This window comes from Littorina saxatilis, unplaced genomic scaffold, assembly GCF_037325665.1.
Source record: "Littorina saxatilis isolate snail1 unplaced genomic scaffold, US_GU_Lsax_2.0 scaffold_455, whole genome shotgun sequence".
Taxonomy (NCBI): Eukaryota; Metazoa; Mollusca; class Gastropoda; order Littorinimorpha; family Littorinidae; genus Littorina; species Littorina saxatilis.
Genome location: NW_027128213.1, coordinates 53,967 through 77,500, shown reverse-complemented (window position 1 = coordinate 77,500; position 23,534 = coordinate 53,967). Strand labels below are relative to the sequence as shown.

The 23,534-nt window shown below is 44.1% G+C and overlaps 2 protein-coding genes across 4 annotated transcripts in view; one reads left to right on the top strand and one right to left on the bottom strand.

Moving 5' to 3' along the window:
• LOC138956581 (uncharacterized) overlaps positions 1-23,534 on the bottom strand; it is a 71,257-nt gene that overhangs the window by 4,600 nt on the left and 43,123 nt on the right. For all 3 annotated transcript variants that reach the window (XM_070327904.1, XM_070327903.1, XM_070327905.1), the window contains 3 exons: positions 16,687-16,855; positions 6,714-6,865; positions 577-1,236 (listed from right to left, as the gene is read on the bottom strand). In XM_070327904.1, the coding sequence (XP_070184005.1) occupies positions 577-1,236; positions 6,714-6,865; positions 16,687-16,855 (981 nt within the window). The remainder of the gene's footprint in view (positions 1-576; positions 1,237-6,713; positions 6,866-16,686; positions 16,856-23,534) is intronic.
• Positions 8,898-13,296, top strand: LOC138956579 (uncharacterized). The gene is made up of 2 exons (XM_070327902.1): positions 8,898-10,375; positions 11,280-13,296. Exons 1-2 carry the CDS (start codon positions 9,385-9,387, stop codon positions 12,224-12,226), a joined length of 1,938 nt encoding a protein of 645 aa, XP_070184003.1. The 5' UTR covers positions 8,898-9,384; the 3' UTR covers positions 12,227-13,296.

The following is a 23,534-nucleotide window of genomic DNA, read 5'->3' as shown; positions in this document are numbered from 1 at the left end:
CTAAAAGAAGAGTTTTTCTGGACAAAAGCGCCACAGTGTTTCCGCATGTAATAGAAAGCTGTCTGCCCGTTTTGAGCGACTCGCTTAAACTCAAATGACGTCGTTTTCAAATGTACCGCAAATTGACGTCAACGAAGCTACCTCAGTGTTCCGAAAGTGTTGTTCTCGTCAGCAAGGTAAACAAAGTGCGCGTGGAAAAGAGAAACTCAGTATCTGTTGATGGGGAAATTGTTATCCCCTCTTTCCCCTCTCTCTCTGTGTTCTTTAAACATTATCCGCACGTTCTCTCTCTCTCTCTCTCTCTCTCTCTCTCTCTCTCTCTCTCTCTCTCTCTCTCTCTCTCTCTCTCTCTCTCTCTCTCTCTCTCTCTCTCTCTCTCTCTCTCTCTCTCTCTCCCTCTCTCTCTGTATGTGTATGTTTGTTTGTGTGAGTGTGTGTGTGTGTGTGTGTGTGTGTGTGTGTGTGTGTGTGGGTGCGTGTGTTTGTGTGTGGCTGTGTAGTTGTGTGTGTGCGTGCTGGCGTGCGTGTGTGTATGTGTGCGTTTGTAGAGGAGGGGGGGGGGTATTGCATACTTACATCGTCCATGTTTTGCAGCGCCTCCACTAGACAGCATCTGGTCGTGTGAGGCAGGAGAATGGCCTGGTGGATTGCAGGCTGGGGTAGGTCCAAGTCACCCAGAACACAACGCTTCACGACATCGCCAGCTTGCTGCAGGTAATCAGCTGCCTTGCGCAATTCTTCTTGAACTGCATGAGGGTCCTCTTCTGTCTGACGTATGATTGCCCCCATCATTACTCCCCGGTTACGATCAATGACCAGCAGATCAACAAAGTCTTCCTCCAGAACTAAGTCTTCTTGCAGAACTGAAGGTTCTGTCTCGTCGCTGTTCATGCTCCTGGCGGCTGCCCCAGTGTAGAGGCTTCGAGAACCAGCACCGTAAAGGCCACATTTGCCTTGAGTCATTATTATTAAAACTTCTTTCTGACTCTCTGCTTTGTCCTTGATCTTATTCATGCAGCAGTGGACTTTCTTCAGCGCTCTGTCTATGTGTACGACGTCACTGACCTCTGTACGCTTAGTGCTATCACTGTCGATTTGTTGTTGAGTTTTCAGCACGTCGATCAAGTCACCTCCCTGGGTGTGTTGTTTTGTGACGTGCACCGTGTCTACATGGTGCGGGGGGATCATATAGACGTCCCTGTGCAGGTTAGGGAACCAGGCGTTCAGAAACTCCCTCTGGAATCAAAGACCTGACGATGTACTGTCTCCTCAAATGTTTGAACCTGTTCAAGGTCTTTTGAATAACAAAACTGTATCGAGAGCAACACACGTGTTCACTAGCAGTGTTGATAATACTGAGGACTCTCTGGGGAACGCTATTCCTACAGCTGTGTGTTATTTCACCCCCGCCCTCACCCCTCCCTCTCACCATCACAGCTGTTTCCTCCTCCCTACCCAACTCACACCCTACCCCCTCCCTCTCACCATCACAGCTGTGTTTTACTCCTCCCTACCCAACTCACACCCCTACCCCCTCCCTCTCACCATCACAGCTGTGTTTTACTCCTCCCTACCCTACTCACACCCCTACCCCTATCCCTCTCACCATCACAGCTGTGTATTACTCCTCCGTCTCACACCACTACCCCCATCTCTCTAATCATCACAGCCGTGTTTTATTCCTCCGGCTCACACCTCTACCACCGTCCCTCTCATCATCACAGCTGTGTTTTACTCCTCCGTCTCACACCCCTACCCCCATCCCTCTCATCATCACAAATGTAATTTCCCCCATCCGTCTCACAACCCTACCCCCATCCCTCTAATCCTCACTGCTTCGTTTATTTCTTCTGTCTCACACCCCTACCCCATCCCTCTCATTATCACAGCTGTGTTTTACTCCTACATCTCACACCCCTACCCCATCCCTCTCATTATCACAGCTGTGTTTTACTCCTACATCTCACACCCCTACTCCATCCCTCTCATCATCACAGCTGTGTTTTTCTCCTACATCTCACACCCCTACCCCATCCCTCTCATCATCACAGCTGTGTTTTTCTCCTCCGTCTCACACCCCCCATCCCTCTCATCATCACAGCTGTGTTTTCCTCCTTCGTCTCACACCACTACCCTATCCCTCTCATCATCAAAGCTGTCTTTTACTCATCCGTTTCACACCCCTACCCCCATCCCTCTCATCATCACAGCTGGGTTTTACTCCTCCGCCTCACACCCCTACCCCCATCCCTCTCATCATCACAGCTGGGTTTTACTCCTCCGTCTAACACCCCTTCCCCCATTCCTCTCATAATCACATCTGTGTTTTACTTCTCCGTCTCACACCACTACCCCCATCCCTCTCATCATCACAGCTGTGTTGTGTTCCTCCGTCTCACTCCCCTTCCCCCATCCCTCTCATAATCACAGCTGTGTTTTACTCCTCCGTCTCACACCCCTATCCCATCCCTCTCACCATCACAGCTGTGTTTTACTCCTTCGTCTCATATCCCTTCCCCCTTCCCTCTCACCATCACAGCTGTGTTTTACTCCTCCGTCTCACACCCCTACCCCATCACTCTCATCATCACAGCTGTGTTTTACTCCTCCGTCTCACACCACTACCCCCATCCTTCTCATCATCACAGCTGTGTTTTACTCCTCCGTCTCACACCACTACCCCCATCCGTCTCATCATCACAGCTGTGGTTTTCTCCTCCTTCTAATACCCCGACCCCCATCCCTCTCACTATCACACCTGTGTTTATTTCTTCCGTCTAACACCCCCACCCTCATCCCTCTCACAATCACAGCTGTGTTTAATTCTTCCGTCTAACACACCTTCCCTCATCCCTCTCATTATCACAGTTGTGTTTAATTCTTCCGTCTAACACCCCTTCCCTCATCCCTCTCATCATCACAGCTGTGTTTAATTCTTCCGTCTAACACCCCTTCCCTCATCCCTCTAACAATCACAGCTGTGTTTAATTTTTCCGTCTAACACTTCTTCCCTCATCACTCTCATCATCACAGCTCTGTTTAATTCTTCCGTCTAACACCCCTACCCTCATCCCTCTCATCATCACAGCTGTGTTTAATTCTTCCGTCTAACACCCCTTCCCTCATCCCTCTCACAGTCACAGTTGTGTTTAATTCTTCCGTCTAACACCCCTTCCATCATCCCTCTCACAATCACAGTTGTGTTTAATTCTTCCGTCTAACACCCCTTCCCTCATCCCTCTAACAATCACAGCTGTGTTTAATTCTTCCGTCTAACACCCCTTCCCTCATCCCTCTAACAATCACAGCTGTGTTTAATTCTTCCGTCTAACACCCCTTCCCCCATCCCTCTCACTGTCACAGTTGTATTTAATTCTTCCGTCTCACACCCCTTCCCTCATCCCTCTCACTATCACAGCTGTGTTTAATTCTTCCGTCTCACACCCCTTCCCTCATCCCTCCCACTATCACAGCTGTGTTTAATTCTTCCGTCTCACACCCCTTCCCTCATCCCTCCCACTATCACAGCTGTGTTTAATTCTTCCGTCTCACACCCCTATCCCCATCCCTCTCATCGTCACAGCTTTGATTTTCTCCTCCGTCTCACACCACTACCCTATCCCTCTCATCATTACAGCTGTGATTTCCTCTTACGACTCACATCCCTACCCACATCCCTCTGATCATCACAGCTGTGTTTACTTCTCCGTCTCACACCCCTACCCCCATCCCTCTCAACATCACAGCTGTCATTTCCTCTTCCGTCTCACACCCCTACCCCATCCCTCTCATTATCACAGCTGTGTTTTACTCCTCCGTCTCACACCACTACCCTATCCCTCTAATCATCACAGCTGTGTTTTACTTCTCCGTCTCACACCCCTACCCGCATCCCTCAACATCACAGCTGTGATTTCCTCTTCCGGCTCACACCACTACCCTATCCCTCTTATCGTTACAGCTGTGATTTCCTCTTCCGTTTCACACCCCTACCCTCATATCATTACAGATGTGTTTTACTCATCCGTCTCACACCCCTACCCCATCCCTCGTATTATCACAGCTAGCTGTGTTTTATTCCTCCGTCTCACACCCCTACCCCATCCCTCTCATCATCACAGCTGTGTTTTACTCCTCCGTCTCACACCCCTACCCCATCCCTCTCATCATCACAGCTGTGTTTTACTCCTCCGTCTCACACCCCTACACTATCCCTCTCATCATCACAGCTGTGTTTTACTCCTCCGTCTCATACCCCTACCCCATCCCTCTCATCATCACAGCTGTGTTTCACTCCTCCGTCTCACACCACTACCCCATCCCTCTCATTATCACAGTTGTGTTTTGATCCTCCGTCTCACACCCCTACCCCCATCCCTCTCATCATCACAGCTGTGTGTTACTCCTGCGTCTCACACCCCTACCCCATCCCTCTCATCATCACAGCTGTGTTTTACTCCTCCGTCTCACACCCCTACCCCATCCCTCTCATCATCACAGCTGTGTTTTACTCCTCCGTCTCACACCCCTACCCCATCCCTCTCATTATCACGGCTGTATATTACTCCTCCGTCTCACACCCCTACCCCATTCCTCTCATCATTACAGCTGTGTTTTACTCATCCGTCTCACACCCCTACCCCATCCCTCTCATCATCACAGCTGTGTTTTACTCCTCCGTCTCACATCACTACCCCCTCCCTCTCATCATCACAGCTGTGTTTTACTACTCCGTCTCACACCACTACCCCCTCCCTCTCATCATCACAGCTGTGTTTTACTCCTCCGTCTCACACCACTACCCCCATCCTTCTCATCATCACAGCTGTGTTTTACTCCTCCGTCTCACACCACTACCCCCATCCTTCTCATCATCACAGCTGTGTTTTACTCCTCCGTCTCACACTACTACCCCCATCCTTCTCATCATCACAGCTGTGTTTCATTCTTCCAGCTCACACCACTACTCCCATCCTTCTCATCATCACAGCTGTGTTTTACTCCTCCGTCTCACACCTCTACCCCATCCCTCCCATCATCACAGCTGTGTTTTACTCCTCCGTCTCACACCACTACTCCCATCCTTCTCATCATCACAGCTGTGTTTTACTCCTCCGTCTCACACCTCTACCCCCATCCCTCTCATCATAACAGCCGGGCTTAATTCTTACGTTTGACACCTCTACCCCCATCCCTCTCATCATTACAGCTGTGTTTAATTATTTGTCTAACACCCCTTCCCCCATCCCTCTCATCATCACAGCTGTGTTTAATTCTTTGTCTAACACCCCTTCCCCCATCCCTCTCATCATCACAGCTGTGTTTAATTCTTTGTCTAACACCCCTTCCCTCATCCCTCTCATCATTACAGCTGTGTTAAATTATTTGTCTAACACCCCTTCCCCCATCCCTCTCATCATTACAGCTGTGTTTAATTCTTTGTCTAACACCTCTTCCCTCATCCCTTTCATCATTACAGCTGTGTTTAATTCTTTGTCTAACACCTCTTCCCTCATCCCTTTCATCATTACAGCTGTGTTTAATTCTTCCGTCTAACACCCCTTCCCCCATCCCTCTCATCATTACAGCTGTGTTTAATTCTTTGTCTAACACTTCTTCCCTCATCCCTTTCATCATTACAGCTGTGTTTAATTCTTTGTCTAACACCTCTTCCCTCATCCCTTTCATCATTACAGCTGTGTTTAATTCTTCCGTCTCACACCCCTTACCTCATCCCTCTCATCATTACAGCTGTGTTTAATTCTTCCGTCTAACACCTCTTCCCTCATCCCTTTCATCATTACAGCTGTGTTTAATTCTTCCGTCTAACACCTCTTCCCTCATCCCTCTCATCATCACAGCTGTGTTTAATTCTTCCGTCTAACACCCCTTCCCTCATCCCTCTCATTATCACAGCTGTGTTTAATTCTTCCGTCTAACACCTCTTCCCTCATCCCTATCACTGTCACAGCTGTGTTTAATTCTTCCGTCTAACACCCCTACCCTCATCCCTCTCACTGTCACAGTAGGGTGTTCCTCCTCTCACCCCCACCCAATCTCTCCTCTTCCCAAATGAAGGGTTAGTTTGATCTAATGTGTATTTCTTGAAACAGACAAGCGCTTGAGACACTACGATCTGTGTTTAGAATATCTGGCTTGAAGGTTTTCATTTTCTTTGCATTATGGACGACACCTTAGTGCAGAGCACCGTGATTGAGCGAAGAGAACTCCACTGACCAAAGCTGTCACCTACCTCTGATTGAGCGAAGAGAACTCCACTGACCAAAGCTGTCACCTACCTCTGATTGAGCGAAGAGAACTCCACTGACCAAAGCTGTCACCTACCTCTGATTGAGCGAAGAGAACTCCACTGACCAAAGCTGTCACCTACCTCTGATTGAGCAAAGAGAACTCCACTGACCAAAGCTGTCACCTACCTCTGATTGAGCGAAGAGAACTCCACTGACCAAAGCTGTCACCTACCTCTGATTGAGCGAAGAGAACTCCACTGACCAAAGCTGTCACCTACCTCTGATTGAGCAAAGAGAACTCCACTGACCAAAGCTGTCACCTACCTCTGATTGAGCGAAGAGAACTCCACTGACCAAAGCTGTCACCTACCTCTGATTGAGCGAAGAGAACTCCACTGACCAAAGCTGTCACCTACCTCTGATTGAGCGAAGAGAACTCCACTGACCAAAGCTGTCACCTACCTCTGCGTCACTCAGACCAGACTGTTGGCACGTGCTGGAGTCTGTCATGTTCTCTGTGTCACGTGCTTGGGGCTGTTGGCACGTGCTGGGGTCTGTCCTGCCCTCTGTGTCACGTGCTTGGGGCTGTTGGCACGTGGTAGGGTCTGTCAATCCTGCCAAGTGATATTTGAATTCTTGACGTAAATTGAGAATAGACTTGTTCAGGAAATAACTCAGTCAGGAGGTGCAGCCCAATTTTTTTAGACAAACAAAAACACGTGGTTGACAATTCAAAGCAAACGAACGCAGCTAATAAGTGACCCCGAGATGTATGCAGCGTCCACTCGATTTTACCCCATTCCTTTCCAAACGATAAACATCGGAGTGTACGACTTATTGCAGCAACGGTCCCCGGCTTGCCCCGAGTGATAACGTGTTTGTTAAGGCATCATATCGATCGGCTTGCCCCGAGTGATAACGTGTTTGTTAAGGCATCATATCGATCGGCTTGCCCCGAGTGATAACGTGTTTGTTAAGAGGCATCATATCGATCGGCTTGCCCCGAGTGATAACGTGTTTGTTAAGACATCATATCGATCGGCTTGCCCCGAGTGATAACGTGTTTGTTAAGACATCATATCGATCGGCTTGCCCCGAGTGATAACGTGTTTGTTAAGGCATCATATCGATCGGCTTGCCCCGAGTGATAACGTGTTCGTTGAGGCATCATATCGATCGGCTTGTCCCGAGTGATAACGTGTTTGTTAAGGCATCATATCGATCGGCTTGCCCCGAGTGATAACGTGTTTGTTAAGGCATCATATCGATCGGCTTGCCCCGAGTGATAACGTGTTTGTTAAGACATCATATCGATCGGCTTGCCCCGAGTGATAACGTGTTTGTTAAGGCATCATATCGATCGGCTTGCCCCGAGTGATAACGTGTTTGTTAAGGCATCATATCGATCGGCTTGCCCTGAGTGATAACGTGTTTGTTAAGGCATCATATCGATCGGGTTGCCCCGAGTGATAACGTGTTTGTTAAGACATCATATCGATCGGCTTGCCCCGAGTGATAACGTGTTTGTTAAGACATCATATCGATCGGCTTGCCCCGAGTGATAACGTGTTTGTTAAGGCATCATATCGATCGGCTTGCCCCGAGTGATAACGTGTTTGTTAAGACATCATATCGATCGGCTTGCCCCGAGTGATAACGTGTTTGTTAAGAGGGATCATATCGATCGGCTTGCCCCGAGTGATAACGTGTTTGTTAAGGCATCATATCGATCGTCTTGCCCCGAGTGATAACGTGTTTGTTAAGGCATTATATCGATCGGCTTGCCCCGAGTGATAACGTGTTTGTTGTGGCATCATATCGATCGGCTTGCCCCGAGTGATAACGTGTTTGTTAAGGCATCATATCGATCGGCTTGCCCCGAGTGATAACGTGTTTGTTGTGGCATCATATCGATCGGCTTGCCCCGAGTGATAACGTGTTTGTTAAGACATCATATCGATCGGCTTGCCCCGAGTGATAACGTGTTTGTTAAGACATCATATCGATCGGGTTGCCCCGAGTGATAACGTGTTTGTTAAGACATCATATCGATCGGGTTGCCCCGAGTGATAACGTGTTTGTTAAGACATCATATCGATCGGGTTGCCCCGAGTGATAACGTGTTTGTTAAGACATCATATCGATCGGGTTGCCCCGAGTGATAACGTGTTTGTTAAGAGGCATCATATCGATCGGCTTGCCCCGAGTGATAACGTGTTTGTTAAGGCATCATATCGATCGGGTTGCCCTGAGTGATAACGTGTTTGTTAAGGCATCATATCGATCGGCTTGCCCCGAGTGATAACGTGTTTGTTAAGGCATCATATCGATCGGCTTGCCCCGAGTGATAACGTGTTTGTTAAGAGGGATCATATCGATCGGCTTGCCCCGAGTGATAACGTGTTTGTTAAGAGGCATCATATCGATCGGCTTGCCCCGAGTGATAACGTGTTTGTTAAGACATCATATCGATCGGCTTGCCCCGAGTGATAACGTGTTTGTTAAGACATCATATCGATCGGCTTGCCCCGAGTGATAACGTGTTTGTTAAGGCATCATATCGATCGGCTTGCCCCGAGTGATAACGTGTTTGTTGTGGCATCATATCGATCGGCTTGCCCCGAGTGATAACGTGTTTGTTAAGGGGATGTGCGGGGGTGATTTCTGAGCTTTTGGGCAAATTTGGGCATTTAGACATTTTGACTGTTTGGAAAACTGTGGTCATTTTTCTTTCAATTTCTGCCGTTGATGTTGCATATATACATGGTTTTTTTGTGTAATAAAAATAAATTCAATAAACCAACCCTCGCCTGATTGCGTTCATTTGTCCTGAACTTGCCTTATTATTGCCGATTTTCAACACCTTGATCAGCAAATTTGAGCAGACGACAGGGCGAACACTGCATGACGTTGCATGCTACATAGCCTCCCCTGTTTGCATGTGACCGTTGTTTCGTTATTTTCCGGACTACTTCGGCTCTAACGGAACATTGTCAATGTAGTTCAATCTACGCCAACTTCCTTATACGGAGAGTATGACGTACGATGCGATCTTGATTCGTTCAACCGGGGTCACGTGGTACAACAATGGCGCTTGTTTACAAGCAGTGAAAGTACACGCTCCTGTGCAAAAATGGTTCGCACCAAGCCATCAACAACCAGAGGAGCCCCAAAATCTACGAAAAAGAGGACAGATCAAGTGAAGAGTCAATGGAAGGCGAAGAAATCAGCGCAATCAGCTTCTGTGCTGACTGACGTGACAGAATGTGTGCCGGTTTTGGGGTCGTCTGCTAGTGCTACATTTTCCGCGTCGATTCCTTCCACTGAAAACATTCTCGGCACGAAGACAAGAAGTGAGTTCAAAAAAGAATCGTATGAGAGGTTTGTTTCCGGTGGAGTTGACACTAAGTCATCTGCTGCTACTGAAACCCTGGTAAAAACCCAGAGGGGTGTTGTAGACTTTGCCGAAGTAGACAGTATGGTTGCAAGTTTGTGCTGTCCACAGTGCAAAAACAAGTGCTTGTCTCTTTGCACAGACTCCAGACCAACAAGTGGCTTGGCAGTATTTGCCCAGGTGAACTGTTCTTCGTGCGAAGAGCCTGTGTATGAACAGTATCTGGCGACAAAATTTAAATCCAAGACAAAAGTGTTCGACATGAACAGACAGGCAGTGTATTCCTCGCTTGCTTGTGGACTGGGAGCCACCACATTCAGAAATTTCTGTGAAAACATGGATTTAGCTGGACTTCACCACAAGACCTTTCATACTCATGCCAGCCAACTATTCACACAACTAGAGGGATTCCGGAAGCATGTGTTCAGTGAGACTGTTGCATATGTTCGAGAAGTTCATGCAAGATACTGTGGCACTACTCTTGGTGTCGATGACACCCTGAACATTATTGTGAGCTATGATGGCACCTGGCTTACTCGTGGACACTCTTCGCACATTGGAGTTGGGTGTGCTGTGGACTTACTTACTGGACTCTGTGTTGATGCCCATGTCATGTGTACCTACTGCCAGGTGTGCGAGTCTACGGGGCAGAAGCTGTTTCAGGAAAAACCAGAGGAGTATGCGGCCTGGCTCGTGGACCACTTGGACAAGTGTGAGGTGAACTATAAAGGTAAATTATATTTGTTTGCCCAGAAATATTTGAATAGAGTTTATTTCAAATTTAAGCAACTTACTCAAATATAGCAAATTACAAGTAAATGTAATAGCGATGAGTGGATATTATTTTCCATGCATTCCAGTGAAACTGAAAACCAAAACTAAAGGCATGGATGATGGATTAAAAAAAAGCGTCATAAAGACAGATCATCAATTTATGATAATAATAATGAAAGTTGTAACACATGCATATATAAATCCAATTTTTAAGAATAGTTCAGGGCATGGGGGAGTGGATGTGTGTGATGAAAATAATAAGAAAACACACACAGATAGAGAGAGAGAGAGAGAGAGAGAGAGAGAGCTGTATTTACAGCATGAAGTGAGATTCACAAGTCTTCAGAATCAACGGGCTTAGAACAGAGGGAGCTAGTAGTGGTCAGGGGGTGGCAAATACATACATACAACTATACATGTGTGGCCACATACATATGTGTAAGTATGTGTGGCACAATACAAGTGTATTTAAAAATGTTCAAATAGTATCAATTGATGAATTATGCTTAACGTTTACAATCTAACATGTTCAGTGCCACAATATAACATGTTCTCACCACTATTAATAGGTAACATGCGCCTTGAGTCGCCTTGTGGGGTGAGATACGTGCGCGATATAAATCCTCGTAAATAAATAAAAGTAAATAAATAAATAAATAAAAAAATACCTGCTGCTAGAAATTTAATATACAGTAATTTGGTAATTCCATGTTTATTTCAATTCTTTTCTGTATTAATTACAGTTGAAGTATTAGCTGTACAATGACTGTGAATAACACATGCGTGCACACACACACACACACACACTTAAAAAATACTCTGTTTGCAAATTACATTTCTTATTTTGTTCTTGTTTGCAGGCTCATCAGGGATGATGGAGGTGGAAGCAGCCCGTGTCATATGGCGTCGATCGGTGAACACCAACAAGCTTCGCTACACAACACTTCTGTCGGACGGTGACTCCAAGACTTTTACAGAGCTCAACGACATCAAGCCCTATGGTGAGGATATTCACATTGACAAGGAAGAGTGTGTGAACCATGTGAGTAAACGACTTGGTACAGCTCTTCGCAACATGGTGACAGACTGCCGAAAGCGAGGGGTGACTCTTGGTGGACGTGGAAGGGGTCAGCTGACAGGCAATGCCATACGCAAGCTACAGATTTACTACAACCGGGCAATTCGTAGCAACAAGGATGTGTGTAGCATGAAAAAAGCAATCATGGCATCACTGTACCATTGTTTTTCCACTGACGAAAATCCACAACATGAACTTTGTCCTGCTGGAGAGAGCTCGTGGTGTTTCTTTCAGGAAGCGCTGGCGAAGCACCAAGTTCCAGGTCCACACAAACACCTCATCCACACACCCCTCAATGAGGAGAAGTTAGCTGCACACCTGTTGCCCATTTATGAGAGACTTTCTGAAGAACACCTACTCAGCAGATGTGTTTCTGGCAAGACACAAAATGCCAATGAGTGTCTCCACAGCCTCATTTGGTCAAGATGTGCTAAGGACCACTTTGCTTCCCGCAGTCGTGTTGAGTTTGCAGTCTTGACTGCTATTAGAGAGTTCAACTTTGGACCTGCTGCTGCTGCCGACTCTGCCCAGTTCTTCGGATTCCAGACTGGACATCACATGAAGAGGCTTGGAGCAGCCAGGATGCACAAGAGGGTGCGGAACAGTCTGAAGGCTGTGAGAGACAAGCAAAGTAAAAGGAGAGACAAAGTGCGGGCAGCCAAGTCAAAGAGACTGGAAGAACTTGTTCAGCTGGAAGGTGGCCCTGCATATGCTGCAGGCATGTTCTAAGTTTTGACTATGTAAATGTTTTAACATAGACGGGGAATCGAGACGAGGGTCATGACTCATGGTGTGTTTGTGTATAAAGTGATTCCGAGGAAACTACTGGACCAATCTTGATAAAACTTAACATGAGAGTTCCTGAGTGCGATATCCCCAGATGTCTTTTTTCCATTTTTTGGAAAGATGTCTTTGATGACGTCATATCCGGATTTTTTTAGGCAGTTGAGGCAGCGCTCTAACACCCTAATTTTTCAACCAAATTGATTGCAATTTTGGTAAAGCAATCTTCGACGAAGTCCGGACTATGGTATTGCATTTCAGCTCAAAATTTTAAAAATAAATTAATGAGTTTGCTTGTTAAGTTTGTCATTAAAATCTAATTTTTAGTAACAAAATAAACTTTGACTGCATTGCATTCCTCATTTTTTCCTGAATTCAAAAATATATAGATATGTCATGTTCACTCTAACAATGTGCTCAGAATTACAGAAAATAGGTTTAGTAAGTACTATACGGTCTCATGCTTTGCGGAGACGAGCGTGATCCGTCTCGGTATTGTTAGCCGAGACTATCTAAATGTATCTCGTAGTCTTGGCGATGACTGGTTTGTGGTGTTGATATTTAAGTTTCATACTGATTGACTAAATGTTTTTATATTGCTTCACGCGACTTGTCATTGTTATTGTGGTTAACATTATTCTCATATATTGTGGTTATTGTACGCATATGTGCAATTAATGACTTGGGTACGTTTCGTAATTTGGAGCTAGCTTGTGTGTGTGTGTGTGTGTGTGTGTGTGTGTGTGTGTGTGTGTGTGTGTGTGTGAATGTGAACGAGTGAGCGAGCTTTTTTTGGTGTGCATGCTGTAATTGGGAGTGTGTGTATGCATTGTTTGTAACTCGGGACAAACAATTTTCCTAGTGTACTGCACATGTTTGAAATAACTTATGTTTTATGTCTTCCCTAACTTTTAAACTGTGTCTCTAAGGTGTGAAAGACATTCCTCAGTGTGGAATTTGGTGATACATGTATGTATTTTGAGTTTAATTACAACTATCAATGGTTTCAAAACAAATTGTGTGCGTTTTTGCCTTTTCCTCAGTTTGCATGTTTTGACATTTGGGAACGAAATGATTTCAAATCTACTGGTTAGATTTCTGTGAAATTCTGCATACTTGTACTTTTACATACTATCTACAGAATTACCATTTGAATAATGAATCGGAAAAGAAATGTTGGCTTTACGATTTTTTTGATATTAAATTTTACGCAAAATTTCAACATTATGATAAAAAAAAATTTTTTTAAATAACTGTAATACTCACAGAAAAAATAAATGGTAAATCTGTAGATATGATCTAAATCTATATTTATGCAAAATATTGGACAGAAATCGAGCATTTGGATATGGAAAAAACGGTTCCTAAAATCCAATATGGCTGCTGTTTACTTTTCTGTTTCTATAGCAACGACATACACAATAAACAAACACATTAACATTTTTTAATTCAGAGACCATCAGTATTATAACAAAAGCGACACAAACAGTGCTGATCATCAGATATGGAAAATAGCGATTTGGCCCTCACATGGCCTTAAGGCATCATATCGATCGGCTTGCCCCGAGTGATAACGTGTTTGTTAAGGCATCATATCGATCGGCTTGCCCCGAGTGATAACGTGTTTGTTAAGAGGGATCATATCGATCGGCTTGCCCCGAGTGATAACGTGTTTGTTAAGAGGCATCATATCGATCGGCTTGCCCCGAGTGATAACGTGTTTGTTAAGACATCATATCGATCGGCTTGCCCCGAGTGATAACGTGTTTGTTAAGACATCATATCGATCGGCTTGCCCCGAGTGATAACGTGTTTGTTAAGGCATCATATCGATCGGCTTGCCCCGAGTGATAACGTGTTTGTTGTGGCATCATATCGATCGGCTTGCCCCGAGTGATAACGTGTTTGTTAAGGCATCATATCGATCGGCTTGCCCCGAGTGATAACGTGTTTGTTAAGGCATCATATCGATCGGCTTGCCCCGAGTGATAACGTGTTTGTTAAGGCATCATATCGATCGGCTTGCCCCGAGTGATAACGTGTTCGTTGAGGCATCATATCGATCGGATACTACATAACATACAGATCGGATTCAGTTATTCGCTGCGATTGCTGGTTTTGAATAGACATATAAATAGACAAAGACATAGACATAGACATAGACATAGAAAAAGACATAGACATAGACAATGGTAAAGTGCATGATTTAAACCCATTGAGAGTGACATATTCCAGGGAATAATTCAAGCTGATTTTTCTTAATGTTTAGAGTGATAAACGAACAAGTCGCGTAAGGCGAAATAATAACATTTTGTCAAGCTGTCGAACTCACAGAATGAAACTGAACGCACTGCTCTTTTCACCAAGACCACATACTCGTAGTTTCGTCAGTCCACCGCTCGTGGCAAAGGCAGTGAAATCGACAAGCCATGCAGAATAGTGCGGTAGTGGTCGCGCTGAGCAGGATAACACGCTTTTCTGTATGTCTATTATTTTTAGCTTACTGAGTTTGTTTTTAATCCAAACATATCATATCTATATGTTTTAGGAATGAGGGACCGACAAGGAATAAGATGAAATTGTTTTTAAATCGATTTCGGAAGATTAATTTTAATCATAATTTTCATATCATTAATTTTCAGAGCTTGTTTGTAATCCATATGTATCTGTTTTTGGAATCAAATAATGACGAACAATAAGATGAAATTATTTTTGGATTGTTTAATACAAAAATAATTTTAATTACAAGTTTCCGATTTTTAATGACCAAACTTATTCATTAGTTTTTAAGCCACCAAGCTGAAATGCAATACCAAAGTCCGGCCTTTGTCGAAGATTGCTTTGCCAAAATGTCAATCAATTTGATTGAAAAATGAGGGTGTGACAGTGCCGCCTCAACTTTTACAAAAAGCCGGATATGACGTCATCAAAGGTATTAAACATTTTATCGAAAAAAGGAAAAAAGTCCAGGGATATCATTCCCAGGAACTCTCATGTCAAATTTCAAAAAGATCGGTCCAATAGTTTAGTCTAAATCGCTCTACACACACACACGCACAGACAGACAGACACACACACACCACGACCCTCGTCTCGATTCCCCCTCTATGTTAAAACATTTAGTCAAAACTTGACTAAATGTAAAAAGAACCAGCCTCACCGCCATAAGGTTTAGAGGTTCAGCTAAAATCAGTTCTGATTGGTCAGATTAGTCACATGATGCACAAAATGCTAATAAAATACAGAGTAGGGACCAGTCTCCGTAGCACATGTTTCCGAGGCTTGTACACACACTTTGTTTTTTGTCATTATTTTAAAAGCCAAACATTGTGATTATGGTGGAGATCCTGTCAGAGATTACTGTGTGAAAGACACCCAAACAGTGTGATTATGGTGGAGATCCTGTCAGAGATTACTGTGTGAAAGACACCCAAACAGTGTGATTATTGTGGAGACCCTGTCAGAGCTTACTGTGTGAAAGACACCCAAACATTGTGATTATGGTGGAGATCGTGTCAGAGCTTACTGTGTGAAAGACACCCAAACATTGTGATTATTGTGGAGACCCTGTCAGAGCTTACTGTGTAAAAGACACCCAAACATTGTGATTATGATGGAGATCCTGTCAGAGCTTACTCTGTGAAAGACACCCAAACATTGTGATTATTGTGGAGACCCTGTCAGAGCTTACTGTGTGAAAGACACCCAAACATTGTGATTATGGTGGAGATCCTGTCAGAGCTTACTGTGTGAAAGACACCCAAACAGTGTGATTATGGTGGAGATCCTGTCAGAGATTACTGTGTGAAAGACACCGAAACATTGTGATTATTGTGGAGATCCTGTCAGAGATTACTGTGTGAAAGACACCCAAAAATTGTGATTATTGTGGAGACCCTGTCAGAGATTACTGTGTGAAAGACACCCAAACAGTGTGATAATTGTGGAGACCCTGTCAGAGCTTACTGTGTGAAAGACACCCAAACAGTGTGATTATTGTGGAGACCCTGTCAGAGATTACTGTGTGAAAGACACCGAAACATTGTGATTATTGTGGAGACCCTGTCAGAGATTACTGTGTGAAAGACACCGAAACATTGTGATTATTGTGGAGACCTTGTCAGAGATTAATGTGTGAAAGACACCCAAACAGTGTGATTATTGTGGAGACCCTGTCAGAGATTACTGTGTGAAAGACACCCAAACAGTGTGATTATTGTGGAGACCCTGTCAGAGATTACTGTGTGAAAGACACCCAAACAGTGTGATTATTGTGGAGACCTTGTCAGAGCTTACTGTGTGAAAGACACCCAAACATTGTGATTATTGTGGAGACCCTGTCAGAGATTACTGTGTGAAAGACACCGAAACATTGTGATTATTGTGGAGATCTTGTCAGAGCTTACCCTGTGACGGAACGTCTTCGTGTGGAGCGGGACCGTTGGCAAACGAAATGGCGCCGTTCAGTGCACCCATCCAGTCCAACATGTCGGCTTGATCACGTGACGCTAGGACGAGAGGCGGGTCATCTCGCGTCATGCGGATCTCAAACACATGGCTGCTGGGTACTGTGGCCTGAAGAGAAACCAAAGAAGAATATAAAACATGTGGACCATCTGTCGGCCTGAAACTAAAACCTCAACACGGAACACCAGTCATCGCTGAGACCTACAGTATGCAAACGTTTCGTAGTTCCCACTTTGCAAAAATCAACTTTCGTTAATTCGGAGCACAATTGTGGAGAAAAAACATGACATTCATATATAATATATATTCTTGAATTTGGTAAAGGACAAGGAATACATTGCGATCATCTTAAAATCTGTTAGTCAGCATACGATTGTAATTAATAAACTCATTCAATGTGTGAGCTTCCAAACTGGAATGCAATCCCGTAGTCCGGTCTGAGTTAAAGATTGCTTGACCGAAATTTTAATCGATTTGGTTGAAAAATGAGGTTGCTACAGTGCCCCCTCAACTTTCACTCAAAGCCGGATATGACGTCATGAAAGACAGTTATCGAAAACCAAAATAGACAAACAACTTTGGATATATCATTTGGAAGAATTTGTATATATATTTTCATGAAGATCCAGTTGTTTTCTTAAAACTCAATTGCTACACACACACACACACACACACACACATACACACACACACACACACACACACACACACACACACACACACACACACATTCACACAGATACACACACACATACAACACAACCCTCATCTCGATTCCCGGTCTACTTTAAAACGTGTAGTAAAATCTTGACTAAATTTAAAAAGACGTGGACAGTTCAATTTCTGGTACAAGCACACATGTTTTATGTATCACTCTCAAGTGTGCTAAAGATTGGAACATGCAAGAACACGCTCTGTATAGAATACCCGTCAGTAAAAGACCGACTATCTCAACAAGACAAGAAAACCAGGTAGACAAGACAACTATAGGTGTACAAGACAACCAGGTAGACAAGACAACTAGGTGTACAAGGCAACCAGGTAGACAAGACAACTAGGTGTACAAGGCAATCAGGTAGACAAGACAACTAGGTGTACAAGGCAAGACAACCAGGTGTACAAGGCAACCAGGTAGACAAGACAACTAGGTGTACAAGGCAACCACGTAGACAAGACAACTAGGTAGACAAGACAACCAGGTAGACAAGACAACCAGGTGTACAAGGCAACCAGGTAGACAAGACAACTAGGTGTACAAGGCAACAAGGAAGACAAGACAACTAGGTGTACAAGGCAACCAGGTAGATGTCGCGCCACGGAATAACTAGCTAATCAAATGCCCGTAAATTGCAAACCCAACCATCAAATACGAAGGGAGCGAGAGCGAAAAGATTGGTGTAGAGGAGACAGTGTCACCAAACGGAGCGTCGTAGATTGGGGTGGAAACATTTCTGCACTTTTTCCCTCCCGTTTGAGAACCGTTCGTGGAAATCGTGGGTCAGGTGAGCGAGACAAGTCATTCCTATCCCAGTTGGTAAGGAGGAAAGATGTCGGCAGCTTAGCACCAGCGACACGCGACAACTCTGCAATGTACTGCAGGTGAGGTTAAATTAGTGAGTTTAGTTTATCCCTACCCTCGTCAACCAATGATATTATAAAATGTTTTACTGTGAACAGGAGAAGAACAACATGAGTATTGAACGTTTTCCGTAAGTTTTTCAAGGTAAAATCATGTATCATTGAGGCCGGTAAATTTAACACTGTACAAGGTTGTCGTCACCAAGACTGAGACTGGTCTCAAAAACCGGGAAATCTTTAGATGATGCAGTTGTTTTTTATTTCAAACCCTCGAAGTATTCTCCCTTAGCGGCTACACACAGTTTAAGTCGTTGGACCCAGTCAAGAAATGACCGTTTGAAGTCGTTTTTTGGCACCTGGTTCAGACACTGGAAAACAGCCGATCCGAGGGCTGATCGACTGTCAAATCGACGCCCAGCCAATTGTCTTTTCAGACGAGGAAACAAAAAAAAGTCACAGGGTGCAAGATCAGGAGAGTAGGGAGGATGTGGCAAAGTTTCAACGTTTTCTTCCTCCAGGTACTCTTTCACCACCTTGGATTTGTGAGCAGGTGCGTTATCATGAAGTAATTTGATCCCTTTCAATCCTGTAGTTGGTCTGGCTCTCTTGTAGTAACGAACGATGCCAGCAAGAACTTTTTCCTTGTAGTACACCCCAGTGATGCTTCTGCCTTTTTCGCGTGGTTTTTGAAAAATGACGCCCTTTGTGTTATAAAATATTGTGTATAAAACCTTCTTGCCGGAGCGACTTTTTCGCACGATCCGAGGGGCATTGGCACCTTTTTTTTATCCATGCTTTGTTTTGAGCTTTTCTTTTTGGCTCAAAGAAGTACACCCAAGTTTCGTCTCCAGTCACGATCTCATCCAAGCGTTTTTGATCACATCCGTCGTATATCTTGAGTAGCCGTTGGGCAAACGTAACCCTACACCTCTTGTTCTCTTCAGTGAGGAAATGTGGTACCCATCGCGCGCACACCTTTGTGTATCCAAGTTTGTGTTTTAAAATTCTCAAGACAGACGACGACGAAATGTCCAGTGTTTCGGCGATAAAATGACTGCTCACTCGGGGATCTTCATCAACTAACCGTTGCACATGGGACACCATTTTATTGTCGGTTACAGGTGGTTTCTTCACTTTTCCCCTTGCATCTTCCACAGACGTTTTCCCTGTTGAGAAATGCTTTGCCCACCGAAAAACTATCGCGCGAGATGGTGCTGTGCCTGGGCTTACAGTTCTCAGCTCTTCAAGTATGTCACCGGCCGTTTTACCAAGTGCCGTTCTTATTTTGATGTAGGATCGAAAATCCTTCTCTGAAAATGTGCTTTTTGCCGCCATTTTTTAGGCCAGTGTCTCTCGCTTACATGACTAAATACACTGTATCTTTACGAAAACACAACGGATCACAAAGAAATTATGCACAATAATACGTTATGTACCAATCTTGATAATGACGTCATTTGTTATAAATGTCGTCATTTGATTCTGTGCAAAAAAGACCAGTCTCAGTCTTGGTGACGACAACCTTGTATGTCCCTCGTAACTGCAAAGTAAGTTGTACATTTTCTTTTCCTCTTAAATATGCTGCATGGAATGGGTGGAAAAGGGCAGGCGGGTATTTGTTTTGCTGTCGTATGCATGGACGTCTTTTGTGTGTGCAAATGAACAAAAGAAAGAGTGGCTATCTAGTGAGTTCAGTGATCCGAAAGATTGCTGGTTCAACATATTCCGTGCTTCTGCACTGAGTTAATATTGCTGACAGCACGCGTTCGTAGCTGGGTATCATTGTTATGAAAGACCTTGCACTGCGGGTGTAGAATTCGTGCTGTGGTATTAAAGACTGTTGGTGTGACCACTGGTCAGTGAAAGAGTGCAGCCCTTAGCTGTTCTTTTGTTATTTTGTGCGGGAGGAAAAGCAAGTTTCCTATGATAGTGACATACATTGTCCGTGGGTTGTTTAGTGCAAAAGTTCATGAACCAAGTTCTTTTATCAGAGTGAATTTTAACAGTAATTGACAAGCGTTGATATGCTTAAATTGTGCAGTGGTTTAGTGGTTTGATAAGTCAGTTATATGTATTCTGATAATTAAAATAATTCTAAATAATATGTTTAGAAAGGTCAACTTTTATGTTGTATAATGCATAACAATTACTGTGGTGGATATATTTTTGTCGACTTGTGTGTTGGCATTTATGATAATTTTTCCACCAACTTTCGAGTTGAAGCTGTGACAATTTATTGGTAGATTGTAAGGTCACTGTTGTGATGATCAGCGAGAGGAAAATTGTATTAAGTGTTTGAACATTTAATTATTATAATATTTTTCTCTTTATATTTTATTGATAGAATTGACGCTGGAATTTATGCAATGGCATGGATAGGAATCCATAACTCAGGTTATAACTTGCCATTGTGGCGTTTGATGTTGTGATGATGTTTAGGGTTTTCATGCTGATCTACGGTTTCCCCTCTGCCGCATGGCACTCGGTAAATCGTAGGGTCGGAAAGTCTTGACACACTTTTCCGATATAGGTAATGGTCGCACCAGTATCACGCTACTACTACTGCTACTACTGCCATGGGGTCCATCACAAGAGGACAACTGTTGATCTCAACCCGTGGACATCTTAGGAGGAGTTACAGGCCGATGGATCCGGGTTTCTCCTGCTTTCGCCTTATACAACTTTCCGCAGGATCGTCAGGCGGAGACCTCCACGCTGGACGTCAGTGAGCAACGTCTGTGGGGGCTGTTCTTCGTCAGCGAGGCGCTGCGTAACGTTCTTAGGAGGGGTTACAGGCCGATGGATCCGGGTTTCTCCTGCCTCGCCTTATACAACTTTCCGCAGGATCGTCAGGCGGGGACCTCCACACTGGACGTCAGTGAGCAACGTCTGTGGGGGCTGTTCTTCGTCAGCGAGGCGCTGCGTAACGTCGTCTGCTTCCATTCGTCGCAGACAATAACGGGACTTTTCTCCGTCACACAGGCTAAGTTATTACTTATATATCTTGGGTGTTGTGTGGAAGGGGGGGTCGCCGTTCGGCAGTGTAATGACACACTGAAACAGTTCTATTGATGTGCGCAATTTGTTGTTTTTTTTCCTTCATATATTAATTAACCGGTATTTCATGTGGCCAACGTACTGTATGTTCATCGAACAATTCTACATACTAAGTTTGTGTGGCTCTTCGTTCTTCAGAAACCACCAGGCCACTGGAGTGTGATTTGATTGATTGTTTTGTAAACTGTTTGTTTGTTACATGTTGAATTTAATCTTATAAATAGATGAACTGGTTTTTTTTGATTCATTCTTTTTTCTTTCTCTCCCTTTTGCTCTTCTGTCTATCTGAACCCTAAAGCGTTTACGTTTGGAGATGTTATTGCAATTTATGAGTGAGGTGCTTGTTTGTTTGTTTGTTTGTTTATTTGTTGCTTAACGTCCAGCCGACTACGCAGAGCCATATCAGGACGAGGAAGGGGGGGATGAAGGGGGCCACTTGTCAAGCGATTCCTGTTTACAAATGCACTAACCCATTACTTGTGTCCCAGCAGGCTTTAGTAAAACTAAATTAATACCTACTGGAAGATTACCAGTTTCCAGTATGTTAAAATAGGCTTAACCTATCTACTGCTGGACTTACATCAGAACACTAACAGATTAAACTATACATGAATCGCGAGACAAGCGGCAAGAGAAGAGATTTTTGGAAAAAATACAGGTGAATGAGCAAGAAGGCAGAAAAAAGAAAAGAATTCACGAAGAAAAAGAGAGCATGACAGGAAAGAGGAACCAAAAATCTACCTAACAGCAAACTAGAAAGCTCCTGCGGTTCCAAAAACAGGAGGGGCCTTTAATTTCATAACCGCAGTGCCCCACTGCGGGATGAGTGAGGTGCGAATCATGTGAGAGTGTGTGGATACTTGTGTGTGAGGCGCTGTGCGAGTGAATTGTTTTATTTTCTCTAAGCCCGCGGTTTGCGCCCGCGACAGTAGACAAGACAACTAGGTGTACAAGGCAACCAGGTAGACAAGACAACTAGGTGTACAAGGCAACCAAACGGACACCCCCCTTCCCGTGCCTCCTCCCTCCCCTGCTGCGCATGTCAATAAAAAACAAAATGGCCTGGCTTCACGAACAACACTCGAACTACCCCACTCATACGGAAATGTATTTTCTCATCAAAAATCGTTTAAAAACACATGTTCTAGCTTATTATCGAAAGCGTTATCATACTAAGGACAGCTAGGTCACTAACCCTTAGGCTGCTTGTCGCGACATATGTCGCGCTACTTTACGTATACTGTCACCTGGTTGTCGCGACATATGTCGCGCTACTGGCTCAGTCTGTTTGGTCGGTTCCGATTACCTCCCATGGATGCGAAAACCTTTATGACCGGTTTTCTTTATTTTTCTCTGTTAATACACCAGTGGCTATGTAACAAGCGTTACGGAATTTTTCCAGTGTTGAGTTTGAACGATTTTAAAACCTGCTAATAATTAACATCTGCAGATTGGCAGTGTGTTCATTGTGTGAATTCAATGGTACACAATGTTAGTGGTTTTGCGGCAAACACATATGAATAAAGCCGAGTCAGACACTCTCCACATCAAAGTAGACATTCATCTTAATTGCAAAATAGGTTATTGATACACAGAAGCAAATATGCGTTTAAGCAGGGACCTATATCTAATATAGGTCTATGGTTTAAGGTAAACAAAGGCTGCGACAGAGAATTAAAGCCACAATTATGAATGCATTTGAGAAAATCATTATTTTTTAATCCTGTCGTAAACACTACTTTTCTTTGACCCTAAATCTTGGCAATGTCTGACACAATCATCAACAGTATGTTTAGCTTCAGCAATGTCTGACACAATCATCAACAGTATGTTTAGCTTCTGCAATGTCTGACACAACCATCAACAGTATGTTTAGCTTCAGCAATGTCTGACACAATCATCAACAGAATGTTTAGCGTCAGCAATGTCTGACACAATCATCAACAGTATGTTTAGCTTCAGCAATGTCTGACACAATCATCAACAGAATGTTTAGCTTCAGCAATGTCTGACACAATCGTCAACAGAATATTTAGCTTCAGCAATGTCTGACACAATCATCAACAGAATGTTTAGCTTCAGCAATGTCTGACACAATCATCAACAGAATGTTTAGCTTCAGCAATGTCTGACACAATCATCAACATAATGT

What these genes read in the sequence shown, in the direction of transcription:
- LOC138956579 (XM_070327902.1), top strand. Translation starts at nt 9,385, where the DNA reads ATGGTTCGCACCAAGCCATCAACAACCAGAGGAGCCCCAAAATCTACG. An exon ending in GTGTGAGGTGAACTATAAAG is followed by an intron (nt 10,376 to 11,279) that starts GTAAATTATATT and finishes TCTTGTTTGCAG; the next exon opens with GCTCATCAGGGATGATGGAG.